The sequence below is a fragment of the Beta vulgaris genome, chromosome 9 (assembly GCF_026745355.1).
Source record: "Beta vulgaris subsp. vulgaris cultivar EL10 chromosome 9, EL10.2, whole genome shotgun sequence".
In the NCBI taxonomy this organism is placed as follows: Eukaryota; Viridiplantae; Streptophyta; class Magnoliopsida; order Caryophyllales; family Amaranthaceae; genus Beta; species Beta vulgaris.
In genome coordinates, this window is record NC_079210.1 from 31309045 (window position 1) to 31329072 (window position 20028).

The 20028-nt window shown below is 39.0% G+C and overlaps 2 protein-coding genes and 1 long non-coding RNA gene across 3 annotated transcripts; 2 read left to right on the top strand and 1 right to left on the bottom strand.

Annotated features, from left to right (window-relative positions):
- Positions 1–207: 207 nt before the first annotated feature.
- On the bottom strand, positions 208–705 carry LOC104883282 (uncharacterized). The gene has a single exon (XM_010667771.2). It carries the CDS (start codon positions 703–705, stop codon positions 208–210), a length of 498 nt encoding a protein of 165 aa, XP_010666073.2.
- Positions 706–3851: 3146 nt separating this feature from the next.
- LOC125493346 (uncharacterized) lies at positions 3852–7502 on the top strand. The gene is made up of 2 exons (XR_007269901.2): positions 3852–4392; positions 7344–7502. It is a non-coding gene; the product is annotated as an uncharacterized LOC125493346 (long non-coding RNA).
- Positions 7503–7674: 172 nt separating this feature from the next.
- LOC125493597 (uncharacterized) lies at positions 7675–9461 on the top strand. Its single transcript, XM_048637066.1, has 4 exons — positions 7675–7707; positions 7947–8699; positions 8788–8970; positions 9120–9461. Exons 1-4 carry the CDS (start codon positions 7675–7677, stop codon positions 9459–9461), a joined length of 1311 nt encoding a protein of 436 aa, XP_048493023.1.
- Positions 9462–20028: the final 10567 nt, after the last annotated feature.

Sequence of the window (20028 nt, forward strand, 5' to 3'; positions counted from 1 at the left end):
CTTTAACGTTAACTCTTGCTACTAATCTGCAAACAAAAAGATAGTATCACATTCTACCCTTCTTAAAGAGTTTCGTCCCAGAAACCCAAGCGCACCTGCTGAAAAAGTTTAGGATATCGGTTTTTTTATATCATCTTCGGCTTTCCATGTAGCCTCTTTCGAAGTTTGACTTGACCATAACACCTTGACTAATTTTACCACCTTATTTTAGGTACTTCTCGTTTTGGTATCAAAGATCCTAACTGGGTGTTGTTCAAAGGATAAAGTCTCATCTAGTTGAATGGCTTCAGGTGGAATGATATGGATAGGATCATGGGCATATTTTCGAAGCTGAGACACATGAAAGACGTTATGGACATTGGATAACTCGACTAATAAGGCTAATCTATAGGCTACTTCACCAATTCGCTCCAAGATCTCACATGGTCTAATGTAACGCGGACTCGACTTTCCTTTCCTACCAAATCTCATGACTCCCTTTGTTGGTGACACTTTCAGCAAAGCCTTCTCCCCAACCTCAAATTCCATCCCCCTTCTATTTTGATCTGCATAAGCCTTTTGTCGATCTTGAGCTGCTTTCATGTGCTCCTGAATAAGCCTAATTGATATAATATCCTTTGTAACTCCATGCAAGCTCACAAACTCTCGCACATATGCACTAGTCAACTGTTGCATACTCCAAGTATCCTTTATTGCTACTCTCATATAATACCATCATGTTCATCGTATGACTAATCTTCCTACTCAACGCATCATCAAATTTATTCGCTTTACCCTCATGATACAATATCTCCAAATCATAATCCATAATGAGTTCAAAGCATCTCCTCTGTCTCATGTTCAACTCCTTTTGAGTAAATATATACTTCAAATTTTTATGATCAGTGAAAATCTTACATGACACACCATACAAATAATGCCTCCAAATCTTCAATGCGAATACTTCAATAGCTAACTCTAAACCATGAGTAGGGTAATTCTATTCATAAGGCTTAACTTGTCTCAAAGCATATGCTACCACCTTATCTATGTTGCATCAATATACATCCTAACCCATTCTTAGAAGCGTCAATATACACCTCAAAACCTTGTAATCCATATGGTAACGTCAAAATCGGTGTTGAAGTAAGTCTTTGCTTCAATTCCTGAAAAGCTTTCTCACACTTCTCATCTCACTGATATCAAGTTGTTTTCTTCATCAAATTTATCAAAGGTTGAGCTACTTATGAGAAATCTCGCACAAACCTCCTATAGTAGCCAACAAGTCCTAAGAAACTTCTAATGCCTGTCACATTACTAGGTCTCGCCCATTCTGTTACTGCTTGTATCTTTGATGGATCTACATCAACACCTTCTTTTGAAATCACATGACCCAAAAATGCAACTTTCTCAAGCCAAAACTCACATTTTGATGACTTAGCATATAACTTTTTCTCTCGAAGTATCTCCAATACTTTCCGTAAATGACATTCATGCTCTTCTCAGTCCTTCGAATACACTAATATATCATCAATGAGCACTACCACAATTCTATCCATAAGGTCCATAAATGTTGCAGATGCATTTGTAAGTCCAAATAGCACCACTGTGAACTCATAATGCCCATACCTCGTACGAAACGTTGACTTTGGTATATCTTCCTCAGCAATTCTCAATTGGTGATACCCAGACCTCAAATTAATCTTAGAGAAAATTCCAGCACCCTTAAGTTGATCAAATAAATCCTCAATCCTAGGCAATGGGTACTTATTCTTTATTGTGACACTATTCAACTCTCTGTAACTAATACACAACCTCAAGGTTCTATCCTTCTTACGAATAAATAATACCGGTGCTCCCCAAGGTGAAACACTTGGCCTAATGTACCCTTTCTCCAACAATTCCTCCAATTGTACTTTCTGTTGTAGCCTAAAGATCAACGGCTCTAAAAAGGACACATGACTTCATCTATCCTCTACACATGTCACTTCCCTACTACAAGAAGTATAGGGTCCAAAAGGCATATGGCTGAAAGTACAACATACTGAATAAAGAGTTGTACTAGCCCACCTTTTTGGCCCAATTTGTACTTAGGCCCAGCATCTTTAAAGACAATAGTATAAAGTGGATGATGTGTACTCTCCAATCAATACTTGCCATGTGTTATAATTTCATTACTCAGCCAATCAAGTGCACCCAAATTAAGGTGACGTCAGGGTACAACGGTTATTTCAGACACTATAAATAGCCCTTGAAATCAGGAGAAAGGTACGTTTTTGAGGAGAAGGGTACTGTTATTCTATCATAAATTCTCTCTCTCTTCCTTTCTCTCTCTAAAAGTTTCCTTTTCTACTCCACCTGACTTAAGCTTCGGAGGGGGAACTACCACAAAAACCTCCAGGGTGTGTCCCTTTTTGTAGGTTTAGAAGCAGAGCTGAGGTTCGGGTTCAAATCCAGTTATTGTTGCACAAGTCTCCTATTTGAGAACCTATTGTTGGGGATAGTAGTATTTTACGGAGTTCTACATTACGTAACATTTGACGTCGTCTGTGGGAAGAGCAACAATAATTGATTGTCGCTCATCTAACGTTGCTAGAAACAGGAGTTTTGACATTCGAGTGGAAGATACAGTAGACGGTGAAAGGCCACCAAGAGGTAGAGATAGCCCCCGGCCGTTGTCAACCTCTCTGGACGAAGCAGGTTGCCTGTCATCAAGGAAACTCTTGAACATCCGGTGACAGCTGCCCATCTAGAAAACGTCTTGAATGATTTTCAGACTAGGATGGTTGTTGTCGTTGAGGAGCAAATTAAGAGTAACATTCTATTTTTCTAGTCAATCCAGATCTAGCTGCTGTAAATCTGCCGAAGGGACATTCCCAAGAGGGCTAGCCAGGGACAAGCAGGCCTCCTCGCCAAGAAGTGTTTAGACGGGTATCAAAAGGAAAGCAGCCGGCGGCAAGTGAGCAGCGGAGGAAAATGGACTGGAAGTTGGTGGTCTGACCAAGGGACAATTTACATCCTAGTGGTCATAAGATGGAAACAGACGCTAGGGAGTATCTAGAGGCAAAAAGGCAGCGGCTCTACAACGCTCAGCATTAGGGTCCACCCCCTACATGAGAGATCCTCCATTGAGGTTGCCATCCAAAACTGCAGGAAGAAGTCTAGGACCATCTGCTGTCTAACCAAGGCAAGAAAAAATTGTATTACAACCTATGGTGTATAGGCATCCAGGCCTGGCAAACACCTATTCTAATCCTGTGCTAAGGGAACATCGTTGGGGCACATACCCATCGAGGGACCGTCAGGGGCACTCAAGATTAACTGACCGACTCCATTCTCGGTCAGGATAATGGAGTCTCCATTTCCAAAGGTTAAGCTACCCACGATAGAACCCTTTGATGGAACTACTGATCCAGACGATCACCTGTCGGCATACAAACATCAAATGTATGTTCAGGCATTTGATGATGCTACTTGGTGTAAGAATTTTCCAACAACTTTGAAAGGGGTTGTAACAGGCTTGTTTTTAAAAGCGTTTATTAAAAACTAATTAAATTTATTAAGTTAATTATGTTCCGAAATTTTTTTTTAGTTTATTTGAGTTGGAGTAATTGTCGTGTTTGTAATATATTTATTAAATTAATTTCATGCGGTTATTATTGCTATTATTATTATTATTATTATTATTATTATTATTATTATTTTATATTTTGGATCTAAGTGTAATTTGTTGTAGAGTATTTGCCCAAAATAGAAACCCAAACCCAAATTACTTTTGTCGGTTATTTTTCAAAGTAACAAAACAACGCCCCTTTCCTATTTGTTTTGTCGATTTAAGGATGTAACCAACCAACCCCCCCCCCCCTTGTTATTTTGTCGGGCCATGAAACAAAACCCCAACTCCCTCCCTTATCTCGTCATTTCCTCACAAATCCCCAAACCTGTGAAACCCAAAACCCCAACCTCCAAACCCTGAAAACCTGAAACCCCAGTCTTCTCTCTCTCCTTGTCGTTCTCGTCAGAACCCCAAGCTCGCCGGAGCTTCGACGTGCTGCCGTTTTTCCCCTCCCTCGCGCGATACTGCTATGGTTTTATTGTCGCGTCTTCTTCCTTCTTCCTGTGGTGGTGCTATTGTCGGTCTTCGCAATTAGTCCGGTCGTGTTGTTTGTGTCCCGCCGTGAAATTGTTATTGTTGTGTCGTTGTTGGTGGCTGTTGCTGCTGGGTTGCCGTGGCTGGAGACCACATTTCTCCCTCCTCTACCGCTATTCTGTTCTTCCTCCTCTGTTCGTGTTATGTTGTTACGATGCTGCTCGTGTGCCACCGCAGTGCTGCTGATGTTTATGGTTGTTGGCGCCGCCGTGGTTTGTTGCTGCCAACACCTTGCTGTTGGTGGTTGAGGCAAAGTACAAAAGGTACTTTCCCTTGTGTTCAGAATTGTCGTTGGTTGTTATCGTTGCGGTGATATTGTTGATATTAATAAGTTGTTGATTGTTGGTGTTCTTCTGTTATGTTGTTGTATTGTTGCTATGTTATTGTTGTTGTCATGGTTAAGATTCTTTTACAAGCTTAATCAAATTTTATCTCAAATTAGTTGATCTACAAATAGAATCATGTGAAGAATTAGGTTACTTTTACTATGCTTAGTTAGGTTGCTAATGTGCAAGTATCGGTTAATGATTGGATTTGTCTTAGTTGATGCGGGATTATCTAAATGACTCACTTAGTATTCAATTAGAATTTGGTTTAAGGTTCTTGGAAGTTTATTGAGTTTAAGAACGGACATTATTCGTGTACTTCAGTTAAGTATTAGCAAAACAAGGTGAAATAGTTTCTATAGTAATGAGTCAATCAAGTTAAGTTTCTTTATTTGAAATTATGGTAATTTAGTATTATTGTTGTATATGGAGCTCTAGTTGAGTTATTATTACTTTATGCTTTAAGTGATGGTTGTTAGTGGTTACAGATAAGTTAAATATCGAATATATTAATGTAGGATATTGATCAAGTTCTTATCTTTGCTTCTCAAATTCCTGGAATCTATATTAATGGTGGGTTATGAGTTTTGGAGTATAGAATATTTAGTATAAAGTAGGAATAAGAACTATGAGTTGTTAAATTGTGAATGTCTTTATTATTGTAATATGTGAATTGCGTGGGTAATCTTTTGATAATGATTTACTCATAACTAGAATGATCTTCTACTATTAGTTTAGTAAAGCCCTAAGAAAGTGTCATTTCGATGAAAGCTTACAATAAGATGTATTAAAGGATTAAAATAATTAGTTTCGAAAATAGCAGAGTATCTGATTAGAATTGTTCAATGAGTTGAGTATCTTATGAATTAGACTTTAAAAGTGGATTGAATTAATTAGTAATATCACATGAAGTTAGAGAGAGGTTTAACTAATTACTAGTAATAGTATCAAGAGTACGAAAGTTAGATTACTTAACCATGGAGTAGATCAGTGAAGATGTGTTTGATAATGTATTTTAATTGGATAACTATAAATAGAATAATATAAAAAAAGTGATGTTGAATTATTAGAATTCGGAGGACTAAGTTGGTTTATGAGATTACTTAAATAAATGCAAGTTTGTGCATTACTTCAAAGTAGTTTGAGTTATATAATTAAATGACCTCTAATTAGAAGGGAGGTTGACTCGCCATACTAAGTAAGAACTTACGAGAAAACATGTCCCATAATTGATTAGGTCTAATCAACCTTTGTTTCATGAATCTCGAGTTGTCGAATCTATGCTAACTCTCTATAGTTAATTCTAAGAGAGAGATTTATTGAAATCGTTGATGGTGTTTGATAACGGTTATTATCATTGTTGAGATAAGTGTTAATTGATAACAAGGAAGTATAAAAGAGTATAAACAATCTATATGCGAAGGTATGCGTTGTATGGAATTAGTTTAGTAACTCTCGTTAGTTAATTCTAGCTGAGAGCTCATTTGCTTTTGTTGTTGGTATTGACCAGATATGATTGCTTATGAGTTGTGGTAATTTATAAGTTTATGATTGGATTGAGTTGAACTGAAATGCATATATATATATATATATATATATATATATATAATATAATTATATATATATATATATATATATATATATATATATATATATATATATATATAGAACTTCAAATACGTATGAAAGAACTATGACATGTGATTTATAGTTCTCTAATGTGAAGTCTCCTAGTAAGGTTGGTTGTGCAAAATTGCTAAGAATTACAAAGGTTATTGGATGAGTTATATGAAGAATCTGCTTGAGTTATGAACGGAAATGGAAAGAATCTAAAAGGGGAAAGTAGCCTTGTCTTAGTCGACGGATGAGGTAAGACGAAGAGTGCCCCATGGACTGTGAACCTTGGGGGCCCCACAAGGAAACCTGCCCATTGCTCTATGGGGCAATAATTGGGCGTTATATCAGGTAATATGAAACCTGTGGATGGCTGATTGAATCAGCGGAAAAATGTACTCCGCACTAGTCGCGGTTATTGGCCAAAAGTAAAGTGAATGGTTGGGTGACGACCCCTACTGTCGGAGTGTAAGCTTTGTCTCATTCGCCGTGTTCTCTTTCCCCCCTTGGTTAAAACGAATGTTATCGCAAAGTATGGAAATTCTTTCGATAATGGATTCCCGATAAGGAATCATATGGTGGTAAGTTATTTCGATATTGGATTCCCGATAAGGAATCATATCAGGTAAGTAATGAATGTTTATTCAGTATGTGACTATGAATATCTATATTGATTTCCAGATAAGGAGCCATATCTTGGTAAGCGATACTAATGTTGGATTCCCGATAAGGAATCGTATCTTGTTGTGTGGTTCTTGATAAGGAATCGTTAGAGTGAAAGTTGTTATGATATTTATTGCCTGATAAGAGGTTGTTTATAAAGTATAAGAAAGTGATTGATAGAGCATGAAAGCATAAGTGTGAATTTTCATTAAGAAATCGACTAAAGGAAATGAAGATATTGTTTACATCAAAGTTGGTGACCTCAAATTCCTAATATGGAATCGTGGTAAGTTGAAAGGTTGATTAAATGAGAATATATGAAACATGTTATTATTGGGAGTCACCTTATCGTGTTTATTACTATGCGATTAGTGATGTATTGTGAAACGAGGAATTGGATAGAAATATAATATGTACGTTCAACAAGAATTTTGCTGTTAAGCATGCTATGATGGATGTGATTGTTGAACTTATGTTGATTGCGTGAGAGTCGTTTTCAAGTAAAAGCCACCAAAGCATGTGTTACTCTTGTTTACAGGTTAGTACTCAACTTTGCTAATGTGTGTACGTTGTTTTGTCATTTCTATGGCCTGTCACTTGGTGGGTGGCAGTATTTTAAATGTTTCAGGTTAAAGCCGAAAGTAAAATTTTTGCAAGTTGAAGCTAATACAAGCTGGAGCAGAATTGTAGTTGTTATCGAAGTGAGGACGCTTGACTTTGTAATAGTTAGTCGTTTATTATTTATAATATATCTATCCATTTAAGAGTCATTAGTGCTCCTGATTCTCTGTTGGTTGTTGGTCCGCGAAAGCGTTGAGGTTTTTGAGCTTTGAGATTCGAAAATATTTTATAAATTGAATTTGCAAACAAGTTCAAATTTTTTCTCGCTTTAGCGTTGTCCTATTTTCAAAGGAAACTTTGTTGGATTTTCCATAGAAATTTATGAGAATAAAGTCTGAGAATCAGAGTGTTGGTGTAATAGCTAATCAATTTGAATAAGATTGGGAATTGAGTCCCACACTCTCCGATGTAGTTTGGTGAGTGTGATGGTAATAGTCCGGGTTATCTCGACTAGAGTCTCTTTCGCTGTGCTTAATCCTTTGTAAGCTGGTCGGGGAAATCTGGGTTGTTACAGGGGTAGGGCAAAAGTGGTTCAATAATCTTCCTCCAAACTCAGTGAGTAACTTCATGGAGCTTAGCTATCTGTTCACTAGCCATTTTCTAGCAAATCGGCAGGAGCAGAAAACAAGAATGCATTTGAGGAAGGTTGTCCAAGGACCAAAAAAGGCTTTAAGAAGTTTTGCAAGAGATTCAATCTAGAGGCATTCCAGATTCTGGATCCTAATGCGGGAGTGGCCTTTGATGCCTTTATTAGGGGATTAAGGCCAGGAAGTTTCAAGTTTGATCTAGTAAAGAAAAATATCACCACTCTAGCTGAAGCCCTTCGGGAAGCTAAACCGTTTATCAACGCAACAAAAGTATGTGCAGAGGTAAAGCACCCAGAAGCAAAAAAGGCTGAAGAGTCAGTTCAGCCAAAGAAGAATAATCCCAAGAAAGCTGAAACTTGGGAATTGACTTCTATGACGACCTCGTCAAGGAGAAGTAAAAGAAGTGAACCGGCAACGTCGATGGAACCTATAGGATTCAGTAAAGATCAATACTCCATTCTTATGGAGATAAAAGATCAACATGAATTAAAGGCGCCAGTTGGAATGAAAGCTCCTTATAGGAATAGGGACAAGAGCAAATATTGCCACTTTCATAGAGATTGTGGCCATGAAACAAATGAATGCAAACATTTGAAGAGAGCTCTGCAAGATTTGGCTCAAAAAGGGAAGATGAATTCATACCTGCCCCAATGGGGAAGAAAGTTTCAGAAAAGAGATGATTGTCAAAGCAAGAGAAAAGAAAGTGATAGTACTGACGAAGATGTAGTACTTGCGTATCTGGAGGTTTTGCAGCTGGAGGTCCAACCAACCGGGGACATAAAAATTACCTAAGGGAACTCAGCCAGATCATGCTTACAATCAAGCAGAGTATGACCCATTTCCTAAGGTAGTCGTCAATGAGCTGGATCGTGGGAAATTGAGAACCCCTCATGACGAACCCTTGGTCGTTGAGATGAAAATTGCCAATTTGAGAGTAAGAAGAATTTTGATTGACACTGGAAGCTCGACGGATATCAGAAGTGCGGACTGTTTGTTAAGGCTGAAGTTCAATGACGGCGATTTAGTCCCAGTACATCATCCCATAATTGGGTTTGGAGTAGGCATATGGGAACCGTTACCTTGTCTGTCAGAGTAGGGGATAAGGAAGCATCCAGAACGTTGTTCGTTAAGTTCTTGGTTGTTTGAGATTTAACGACCTACAATGTCATTCTTGGACAGCCCACCTTGAACCACATCAAAGCAGTGATTGTTACTCATCTGATACTAATGAAATTCGAGTGTGATGGGGGAAGAATTGGATCTCTATATGGGGATCAACAAGCAGCTAGAGAATGCGACCTCACCACTCTGAAGCCTTCATCATGGAGGGGAGAAAAATTAGAGCAGCCAAAGGCAACTGATAATGAGGCGGTCGAGATTGTGAAAGGACAGATAGACGCTCTGAGAACTGTGGTAGAAAGATCTGAGGCGAAGGTCCCCCCAATGAGCAAACTGTTCAGCCTCTTGCCGAGCAAGAAGCGGAAGTTCATGGCCATCAAGGAAGAAGAAGCTTCGTCATAAGAAGTGATGGCCATCATGGGAATTGGGCTAGAATGGCCAGAGCATGTAGAAGTACCAATGGAGGTTTGCTTGGATGATAAACGTCCGAAAAGGACGCTGAAGATTGGGTATGTTCTAAATCCAAGGATAAAGGTCGAGTTAATCAAGCTGTTGAAAGAATTTGGAGATGTTTTTGCATATACTATAGAGGAAATGTCGGGAATTGATTCCGTAATTGTTGTGGAACATAGATCCTAATCAAAAGCCAATTCGGCAGAAGAAAAGACACTTGGATCCGGCCAGGAATCAAGCCGTCGACCAAGAGGTGCAGAAGTTGTTGACGTCCAGATATATTCGGGAGACTTATTACCCGGAGTGGATAGCAAATGTGGTTATGGTGCCTAAGCCAAATGGTACTTGGAGTATGTGTGTAGACTATACTAATCTAAATAAGGCTTGTCCCAAGGATAGTTTTCCCTTGCCAAAAATAGATCGGTTAGTCGATTCTACGGCTGGGCATGAACTATTAAGCTTTATGGTCGCTTACTCTGGTTTTCATCATATTCTGATGTGGCCAGAAGATCAAGATAAGACATCATTCATCACTGAGAAGGGGCTCTATGGTTGGTTGAGGATGCCATTCGGCCTCCGCAATGCACCGGCTACCTTCCAACAGCTAATAAACATTGTTTTTCAGCCTCAACTAGGGAGTAACATGGAATCTTATATTGATGACATGATCGTCAAGAGCCGGGAGGAGCCGAGTCATATTGATGATCTTCAAGAAACCTTTATAACCCTTAAAAAAATGCAAGATGAAGTTCAATCCTCAAAAGTGTGTGTTTAGAGGGGTCGTAGGAAAGTTCTTGGGATTCCTGGTCGACCAGAGAGGGATTGAAGCAAACCCTGACAAGATTCAAGCAATTTAGAGTATGACATCACCGTCCAGAGTCAAGGAAGTTCAACGTCTGACAGGGTTTTTCGCAGCCCTAGGATGATTTCTTTCTAAGTCTGGGGGACAAATGTCATAATTTCTTCTCAACTATCAAGAAAAAGGCGAAATTTGAGTGGATAGAAGAAGCGGAGCAAGCTCTTCAGCAAGTAAAATAGCATCTCTGACAGCTGCCTCGCTTAGTCAGCCCGACCGAAGGGGAGAAACCGTTCATATACTTGGCTGTCTCGCCTCAAGCAGTGAGCACAGTTCATATACTTGGCAGAAGGCATTGGACGCTTATGGTAGATAGATCTTCCACTATCAATGGTTGTGTGGTTGGGATAATTTTCCAATCACCATAAGAGGACAAGTTTGAGTATGCTCTCAGATTTAAATTCCAGGCATCAAATAACGAAGCTGAATATGAAGCAGTCTTAGCTAGCATTAGAATGTGCAAGGCGGTTGGAGCCTTGGAGATTAAGGCTAAAACAGATTCTCTGTTGGTCGTCAGTCAAGTGAATGGAGATTTTGAGTGCAACGAGGCCTCCATGAGTAAATATATGCAATTATTTCAAGAAGAAGTCAAAACTTTGAAGCGGTTTGTGCTCGACAGGTTCCAAGGTTCGAGAACCATCAGGCCGGTGCTCTTTCAAAACTGGCTAGCTCGGCCGAGGGGGATGTGCCACGAACTGTGTTTTGGGAAGTGAAACCAACGAAAAGCATTGATCAAGAAAAAGTCTTATTTCTTAGTTGGGGGAACGTCTGGATGGACCCTATCATTGAATTTAAGACAACAGGCCAGTTGCCTGCAGATCCGTTGGGGCCAAGTATGTGAAGGCCAGGTTCAAGTGGTTTGAACTACGGGATCAAACCCTATACAAAAAAAGCGATTAACCGACCTTTCCTCAAGTGTATCACTAAGGAGGACGGGTTGGAGGTTTTGAAAGAGTTGCATGAAGGAACTTGTGCCTCTCACATTGGGGGAAGAGCGTTAAGCGTTAAGGACTGGGTAATACTGGCCCACCTTAAAGGAAGATGCCCTTGCTTATGCTAAGAAATGTGATAGCTGCCAACTACATAGTAACATACACCAGAAGTTGTCCAACTATCAGACCCCAATTTTGTTCCCACTCCCCTTCGCCAAATGGGGCATGGACATTTTGGGACCATTTTCTGTGGCGGTCGGCCAAAAAAAGTTCGTGTTAGTAGCCGTGGAATACTTCACTAAATGGGTTGAAGCTGAGGCAATAAGAGGGATCACCACTAATGATGTAAAGGCTTTATTTGGAAGAACATCATAACAAGATTTGGCATGCCCCAGTCTATTGTCTTTGACAATGGGCCGCAATTTGAGACGCCTAAGCTCAAAGACTGGCTGGCCGAGCAAGAACTCAAGGCCCACTTCGCGGCCGTTTCCCATTCTCAGGCGAACGGGAAAGTGGAGGCATTCAACAAGATTCTCTCAAGCGACATAAAAAAGAAGCTAGACAATGCAAAAGGCTTATGGGTAGAAGAACTACAGTTGGTTCTATGGTCTATCAGAACCACGACTAAGAACTCAAATGGGGAGACCCTATTTATGCTCGTCTATGGTTCCGAGGCTGTCTTACCCATTGAGATACAAGAGCCCACTCTTAGAGTCATGATATACTCAGAGGAGGCCGACTAGGTTGCCCTACGCACGACATTAGACCAGGTTCCAAAAGTCAGGGGCAATGCTCTTTTACGGATGCAGTTATATAAGCTTCGAATGGCCCGAGAGTTTAACAAAAAAGTTGCCAGACGACCACTAAAAGTGGGGGACCTTGTTCTAAGGAAAATGGAAGCGAGGAAGAGGAGCATATTGAGGAAGAGGAACCCATAGAAGAGGAAGAACCACTGGAAGAAGAGGAACCCATAGAGGACGACGAGCCTAATGAGGATGAAGCTAACATGGAACAAGGAATAGAGGATCCTGAGTCAAATGATGAAGCTCGCCGCTATAGTCCATAGTTTCCTATGATCACATATTTAGGTTTAGAATATCGTTTTATTTTTGTCATATTTTTCTATTTATTTCAGTGTTAATAAGGCTTGCATGCCGAGCAGTGAGTTGCATGCCCTATCTCGAAGAGAAAAAGGAAAAAAGGCGTAGTCGAATAGCATCCTCACTCACATTGTTGATTTTCACTGTATCACTTTCTCCAAGAAACTTGCAATATGACTCACAGGGCATTCATTGGGTAACCCTGAAAATGAATCGTTAGAGATGAACTCAATGAATTAGGGCTTAAGTTTGAAATTTGCAGCATTGACGGCTGGTCGAACAATGCTCGATAATGCACCAGTTGTAGTATCTGGTACACCATACTCCCAAAGAGTTTTAGTTGCTTCTTCACCCATTACTTTCTTCTTATTCTTATTTCTTCTCTTTGTACTTCCTTGCTTGTCTGCAATGGCTTCGACTTCAGGTTCTAGAGGAATCAAATTCGGTGGACCTGTACGTCGAGTTTGCATGCAACAAAGAAAGAACTAAAAGCAATAGATCAGATAAAAAAGAAGTAATAGCCGAAGCAGCAAACTAAAAAAAAAAACTTAGCAAAAATAAAATCAAAAATATAACTAATTTAAATACCATTAGTCCTTAGCAACGACGCCAAAATTTAAAAGGCGTGTCGCGTACCTAACAAAAAATAACCTAACTGTTCGTCCCAACTAATGTAGTCAAGCAAGTAAGGGTCGAATCTCAAGAGACCAACTGATTCAAAGTAGTTAAATTGACTTAATGAATACTAAGCAAGTAATCAAAACAAGTGATGAACTAATCTAATTAACTAAAGCAAATGAAATTATCAAGTGTGAATCAAGAACTAAAGACATCTAGGTTTAAGTATCCCCACTAACACGAATTAATGCCACAAACCATTCCTTTTCCCTTAATTAACTAATAGATAACTCATAAGATGGACGCGCCCTAATGATACTAAGGATTTCTTTCGATCAATCAATAGCTTCCTTAACAATGCAATCATGCCTATTTTCATGGAGTCATGCAGATTAAGGACTTTAGACATAGCATCCTAACATCCTAATGAATTCCATCAACTACTTTCGTGATGATTTTCTTTATCTTAAATTAGGGTTCTAGATTCGATTAAGATTCAACTTTCGTTGCAAAAATGATCACATTCAATATATACTATTTCTAGTCATATATTGATAATTAAAACCAAGCCTAAAATAAATAAATCATAAATTAATCAAGGTTTGGGAATCGGGAATTAAACATGTATCAATTCATGTTAGGGTTCAACCTAACCCTAGATTAGAAAACTACTCACACATGATGATTGAATAAACAAAATAAAGATTAAAAGAAAGCATGATTAACAATAATAATAGAATAGAGAAGAAAACATAATACTTGAATTAATAGATGAAATTGCAAACTTGAATGTTGAAAACAAAGACTTGAGGATAAAAATGGAGAAATAGCGTGTGAGACGTCTAAGAAGCCAAGAAGAAACTCAAATCTCACGTGATACTCTCCAAAAATCACCCCTTCAATTTCTATCCAAAACCTATTTATATCTATCAAAATACAAGGAGTTCGACTAGGATTTAGATTCCTAAAATACTCTAAATCTAGGATTACGTAATATTGAAATTGGAGACCGCCATTGCCTTGCGCTAAGCTTGAAAGGACCGTCAAAGGGTGGCGGTTTATGCTGTTTCTATGTTCTCTTGCTATCAAAAGTCTAATTTGTAGCTTCTCAGGCGCGGTAATTAATGGTTACCAACGCCATGTTACAATAGGTCTTCAAACTCATCGCAGGATAGAGCTATAAATCCATCTGAATGCTCCGCAATCATCCAAGCTTTCATGTAAATTCCAATAAACTCCAATAAATGTCATAATCCTACAAAAACAAAACAAACACACCCGAGAAGAGCAATAACGAAAAGTAACGAATACAAGCCTTAAAAGATTAAATATATGGGAAAAATGTGATGGAAACACATAAATATATCACATAAAGACGAGTATATAAACATGTTATCAGTCTTCCTCTTATTGGCGACTTCAAAACAATTTTCAGTAGAAAACCTTTAATGTGGGTTAGCTAATACAAATACACACTCATCCCGCGTAGGCGTCTAGGCGATATAAAAACACGACTACAATATGAGACAGCGCATGTGTTTAGAGCTTATTGAGGACTATGACTTAGACATACAATACCATGAGGGTAAAGCAAACATTTTTGTTGATGTATTGAGTCGCAAATGTAGCCCTAGCCTGAACACCTTGGTAGTTGCCGACAAACTTTATGAGGAATTTTCTGAACTCGAATAGAAGTGGTTGATGAAGGGGAAGTGGAAAACTTATTAAGTGCCCTAACCATCCAGCCCAACTTTCTAGATGAAATAAGAGAGGGTCAGCCTGGGGATGTGAAACTTGAGCGAGAAAAAGCACACCTTAAGGAGGAAAGAGCGAAATTGATCTTCTTGAGAAACGTTCTCTCCAAATTTTCTCTCAGTGCACGTTAATGTGCGTGCATTGTCGCCATGGCAAGGAAGGCGGCGGGGAAATCTCAAGGTGGAGCTCAAGGCACGCAAAAGGAGAAAGAGAAAGGTCCTTTATCTGATTCTCAAGATCTCAGAACGAGGTCTATGGACGAGATACTGGGCATTGAAGCGGTTGATTTTGGGTTGGGTGTGGGAGATGTTCTTACTCCTATAACTTCCATTCAAGAACTGCAACAAAGATCAAAGATGAGGCATACTTTTAATGAATGGTTGCAATCGATTCATTCTCAACATCCTAAAGAAGGTATGGTTGCTATCTATCATCCGATAGAAAATTCATTGCAGCATAATGTCGAGCGGGTTGATGCTGATAATTTGGATAATGAAATTTTGAATGCTGAGAATCATGTTCACGAAATAGAAGTTGAACCTGTTCAGATTGGGTTAGAGGATATTCAGGATGAAATATTGTATTGGAGATCATCTATAATCTGTCATGTATTAGGAGCTAACCCTCCAATATAGGTTATGGAGGGATTTTTTCGGAGGATTTGGAAAAACATGAATGTAGATAAGGTTGCTATGATTAAGAAGGGGGTGTTCCTAGTGAGATTCCATGCAATGGATTCAATGGAGAAAGTATTGGAGGGTCATTATTTCTTTGATAAGAAACTAGTCATACTGAAGGCATGGTCACCTGATATGGGCTTTGCAAAGGAGGATATTAAAACCCTTCCTGTTTGGGTTCAGCTGAAGCTAGCTCTGAAGTATTGGGAGGAAAGTTCATTACATAAGATAGTGACGCAAATAGGAGACCCTATAAAACGAGATGATGCTAATTGTAATAGAGAGAAACTTCAATATGCACGCATTTTGGTGGAAATCAAAGTGGATCAAGACTTACCTGAGTTCATTTACTTCATGAATGAGCATGGCATCAAGGTGAGTGTTCCTGTGCACTTTGAATGGAGACTAGTAAGGTGTGAACATTGCAATAACTTTGGTCATGAAGGCAAAGTTTGTAAGCTGCAAAGAGGTAGACAAATTTGGAGGCCTAAACAAGTGGCACCTGTAGTTCAGGAACAAAATCCAGAACAAGTGCATCGGGAGGTTCATCCACATATATCAGGGGAGAAGCAACTAACTCAATCCTCAATGTTGGCCAAGGCAGTTGATCTAGAGGGCTTTCAGAGGGCCTTAAAACCCATAAAGGTGAGGAGTACATCTATTAAACACACCCCTACAGACAATGTGTTTAATTCATTACTTGATTTAGCTGCAGATGAAAATAATATTGCCAATGCTCTTAGTGTGATAAATGGGGTGAATATAGAGGGGAGGGGAACCTTCCCTATTGGCAATGTCCGAGGGATAAATAATATCAGGAAGCAAGCGTATGTGGAAGCCTGTGTTCACAGCTTGTCATTAGGTATTGTTTGTCTCTTGGAGACTAAGGTCAAGGCTGCTAACCTAGGTAGCCTTTACCAAAGAGTCTTTACTGGGTGGTGTTTTCTTCAAATACCAGTAGTTATGATGGAGGCAGAATAATTGTTGCATGGAGGCCTGGAAGTTTTACAGTTAACATTGTAAAACGTACTAGCCAGTTATTGCATTGCTATATCACACCTCTGAATGGTGCTTCTGGATTCTTTTGCACGTTTGTGTATGCTTTTAATGAGAGAGAAAAAAGGAGAATGTTATGGGAGGCTCTGAACTATTTGAAAACACAGGAGCCTTGGTTGTTATATGGAGATTTTAATTGTCTTACATTCAGATGAGAGGATAGGTTCCCTGGTGGAGAAGGGGAAATACAGGAGTTTGGGGCTTGTGTGGATGAATGTCACATAACTGACATAAAAAGTTCAGGGAATTTCTTCACCTTGAACAACAAGCAACAAGGGAAGGCTAGAGTATTCTCTAAACTTGATAAAATGCTTGCTAATCAAGCATGGATCACTAATCATGATACTGTAAAAGTTAATTTTCAGTGTGAGGGAAATTTTGATCACTCACCTGCATTACTCACTGTGTATAAACAAGATAGAGGAGGTAGGAGGCCTTTTAGATATTTCACAATGTGGAAATCTTCCCCACAATTTGCCAATCTTGTTAGGCAAGCTTGGAACACACCTATACAAGGCTCTAGGATGTTTCAAGTGGTCCAGAAGTTAAAGAAAGTAAGAGTTATACTGAAAGAATTGAATAAGACTGGGTTCACAGAGGTTCAAGTAGCAGATTTGAAGCACAAAAGAAAATGTTGGAAGCTCAGCAACTAATGCACCTCCATCTTGGGTGTAGTGAAATAGCTGAGCAAGAATTACAAGCAGACAAGGAGTATAAAGAGAAACATGGCATTTATATGTCTTTCCTGAAGTAGAAGGTTAAATTAGATTGGTTGAGAGATGGTGGTGAAAACACAAGCATATTTCACCAAAGTCTAAAAGCTAGAAGAATTCAGAATCAGATTTATAGCATACAAGATGAGCAAGGTACTTGGCAGGATACACCACAGACAGTTGGCATATTACAAGAATTTGTTGGGGGAGTAATATCACATCCTTAATGCTCCTTACACTGAAGCTGAAGTCAAGAATGCCCTCTTTTCCATTCCTGGGTGCAAGGCACCAGGGCCTGATGGTTTTGGATCATACTACTATAAGGATAGCTGGGACATAATACATTAGGATGTTATAGCTGCTGTAATGGAGACCCTTCAGAGTGGAAGGATATTAAAGGAGCTGAATAATACTACAATCACATTGGTGCCTAAAACTAGGTATCCAAAGAGTGTGACCGAGTATAGGCCCATATCATCCTGCAATACTTTATACAAATGCCTTTCAAAGGTAATTTGCAGCAGGCTAAGGCAAATTCTCCCTGATATAATCATTGAAAATCAAGGGGGGTTTGTTCATGGCAGATTTATTGTGCATAACATCATGGTCATTCAAGACCTTTTAAAGCACTATGGAAGGAAGAGACTGCAACCTGGTTGTTTACTGAAAATAGACCTCTAGAAGGCCTATGATACAGTAAATTGGAGTTTCATGCAAGAAATGTTGATGCATCTTGGTTTCCCTGCACATTTTACACAACTAGTTATGCATTTTGTTACAACAGTAATGTATTCTCTGATGATAAATGGCAGTTTAGAGGGGTATTTTAAAGCTGAAAGATAATTGAGACAGGAAGACCCTATGTCTCCCTTATTGTTTGTGATATGTATGGAATATCTTTCTCGCATCCTATACAAGTTATGTGAGATAGATTAATTTCATTTCCACCCTAGATGTACAAAAACTCAATTAACACATCTGTGTTTTACTGATAACCTCATATTGTGCTGCAAGGGAGAATACTCTTCTATTCTATTGCTGCTTCAAGCTTTTTTCAGACTCTTCAGGCTTGAAAGTTAATAGCAATAAATCAGCTATATATATAAGCGGAATGCAGGAGAGAGACATAGTCAGAATCACTGAAGCATCTGGTTTTCAGAGAAGTACACTGCCATTCAGGTATTTAGGGGTACCAATCTGTGCAAGGAAAATCTCTAAAGCTCAACGTGAGATAATAATAGAGAAGAAGACTGCAAGAATTAGGCTTTGGAGCTCAAGGAATCTATCCTATACAGGAAGAACTCAGTTAATCAACTCTGTCCTGGTCAGTTTACATAGGGATTGGGCACAAGTTTTCATTTTACCTAAGAATGTCGTAGATGAAGTTACAAGAATCTGTAGGGCTTTCTTATGGAGTGGTCAAGCTTACTCTCACAAGCCAGGATTGATAGCTTGGGAGAATTTGTGCTGGAGCAAAGCCAATGGAGGATTGGGCTTTAGCGAGGTGGTGAGTTGGAACATTGCTTGTTTAGGCAAGTACATATGGGTAATTTCTTCAAAGCAAGATAATGTGTGGGTTTGTTGGATACACTCTGTCTACATAAAGGGGGAGACTGATGGAGTTACTCTCCTAACAATAGAGCTAGTTGGTATTAGAAGAAGTTATGCCAAGTTAAAGAGCAGTTAAAAACTTTGTTTATAGAAAATGAATTGAGTACTATGCTTGTATACTATATTCAAAGAGTGTATGATAAGCTCAAAGGGGATAAAGAAGCAGCCATATGGGATAAAGTCATCTGGAATAGGCTTAATATTCTTAAACATCGATTTATAGCTTGGTTAGCCATTCAAGCTAAGCTACAGACAACAGAGAAACTAGCACAAATTGGTATTTCAAATACTAATAAGTGCTTAATGTGTGATGATGAGGTAGAAACACACAATCATTTGTTTTTCCAATGTCTATTTAGCACCAGGTGCTTGCAAGGAATCAAGAGCTGGCTGGGAATTTCAACGCCTACAAAAACATTACCATAGCTTATCAGATGGATCAGGAACAGTGGCAAAAGTAAGTTCTAGAAGCAGTATATGAATGTTGGAATTATAGCTCTAGTTTACTACATATGGCAAAGTAGGAACAAGAGTTTTTGGATGAGCTATATGCCTACTAATAGTGTTGTAACTAAACTGATTAAGCAGGCTGTTAGGAGCAGAATAGGAGTTGTTCTACCTAAAAAAATAAGTTGGAGAGATTATACATGGTTCATGAGCTTGTAATATGTCCATGGTTTTGTCATGTGTTAGTCCTTCCCTTGGTTTAGAGGGGTTCAACCTAGTTGGTTCGCTTGTGCCTTGGGAGAGGGTATGATGTAATTTGATGCTTTATGGAAAGAAATTTTCTTACTTAGCAAAAAAAAAAGGAGGAAAGAGCATAAGGGTTTGAAATTCATGAAAATGGGAGTATACGCTACAAGGGTCGATGGTGTGTACCGCAAAAATGTGAGGAGATGAAGCAAAAGATAATGAGTGAAGGACATAATACGAACTATTCCATCCACCCAAGGGGGGGGGGGATAAGTTATATAAGGACCTCAAAAAGATGTTCTGGTGGCCTGGAATAAAGAGGGCAATAGCCGAGTTTGTCAAATGCCTGACGTGTCAGAAAGTTGAGTGAACACAAGAGACCTCAAGGTAAAATCCAACCTCTAGACATTCAAACATGGAAGTAGGATTCGATATCCACGGACTTCGTCTTAGCCTTACCTAGGAGTCGGGAAAGCAATAACACAATATGGGTGATAGTGAACAA

What these genes read in the sequence shown, in the direction of transcription:
- LOC104883282 (XM_010667771.2), bottom strand. Translation starts at nt 705, where the DNA reads ATGAGAGTAGCAATAAAGGATACTTGGAGTATGCAACAGTTGACTAGT.
- LOC125493597 (XM_048637066.1), top strand. Translation starts at nt 7,675, where the DNA reads ATGAGAATAAAGTCTGAGAATCAGAGTGTTGGT. An exon ending in CTGAGAATCAGAGTGTTGGT is followed by an intron (nt 7,708 to 7,946) that starts GTAATAGCTAAT and finishes TCTGTTCACTAG; the next exon opens with CCATTTTCTAGCAAATCGGC. An exon ending in ATGACGGCGATTTAGTCCCA is followed by an intron (nt 8,971 to 9,119) that starts GTACATCATCCC and finishes ATTCTTGGACAG; the next exon opens with CCCACCTTGAACCACATCAA.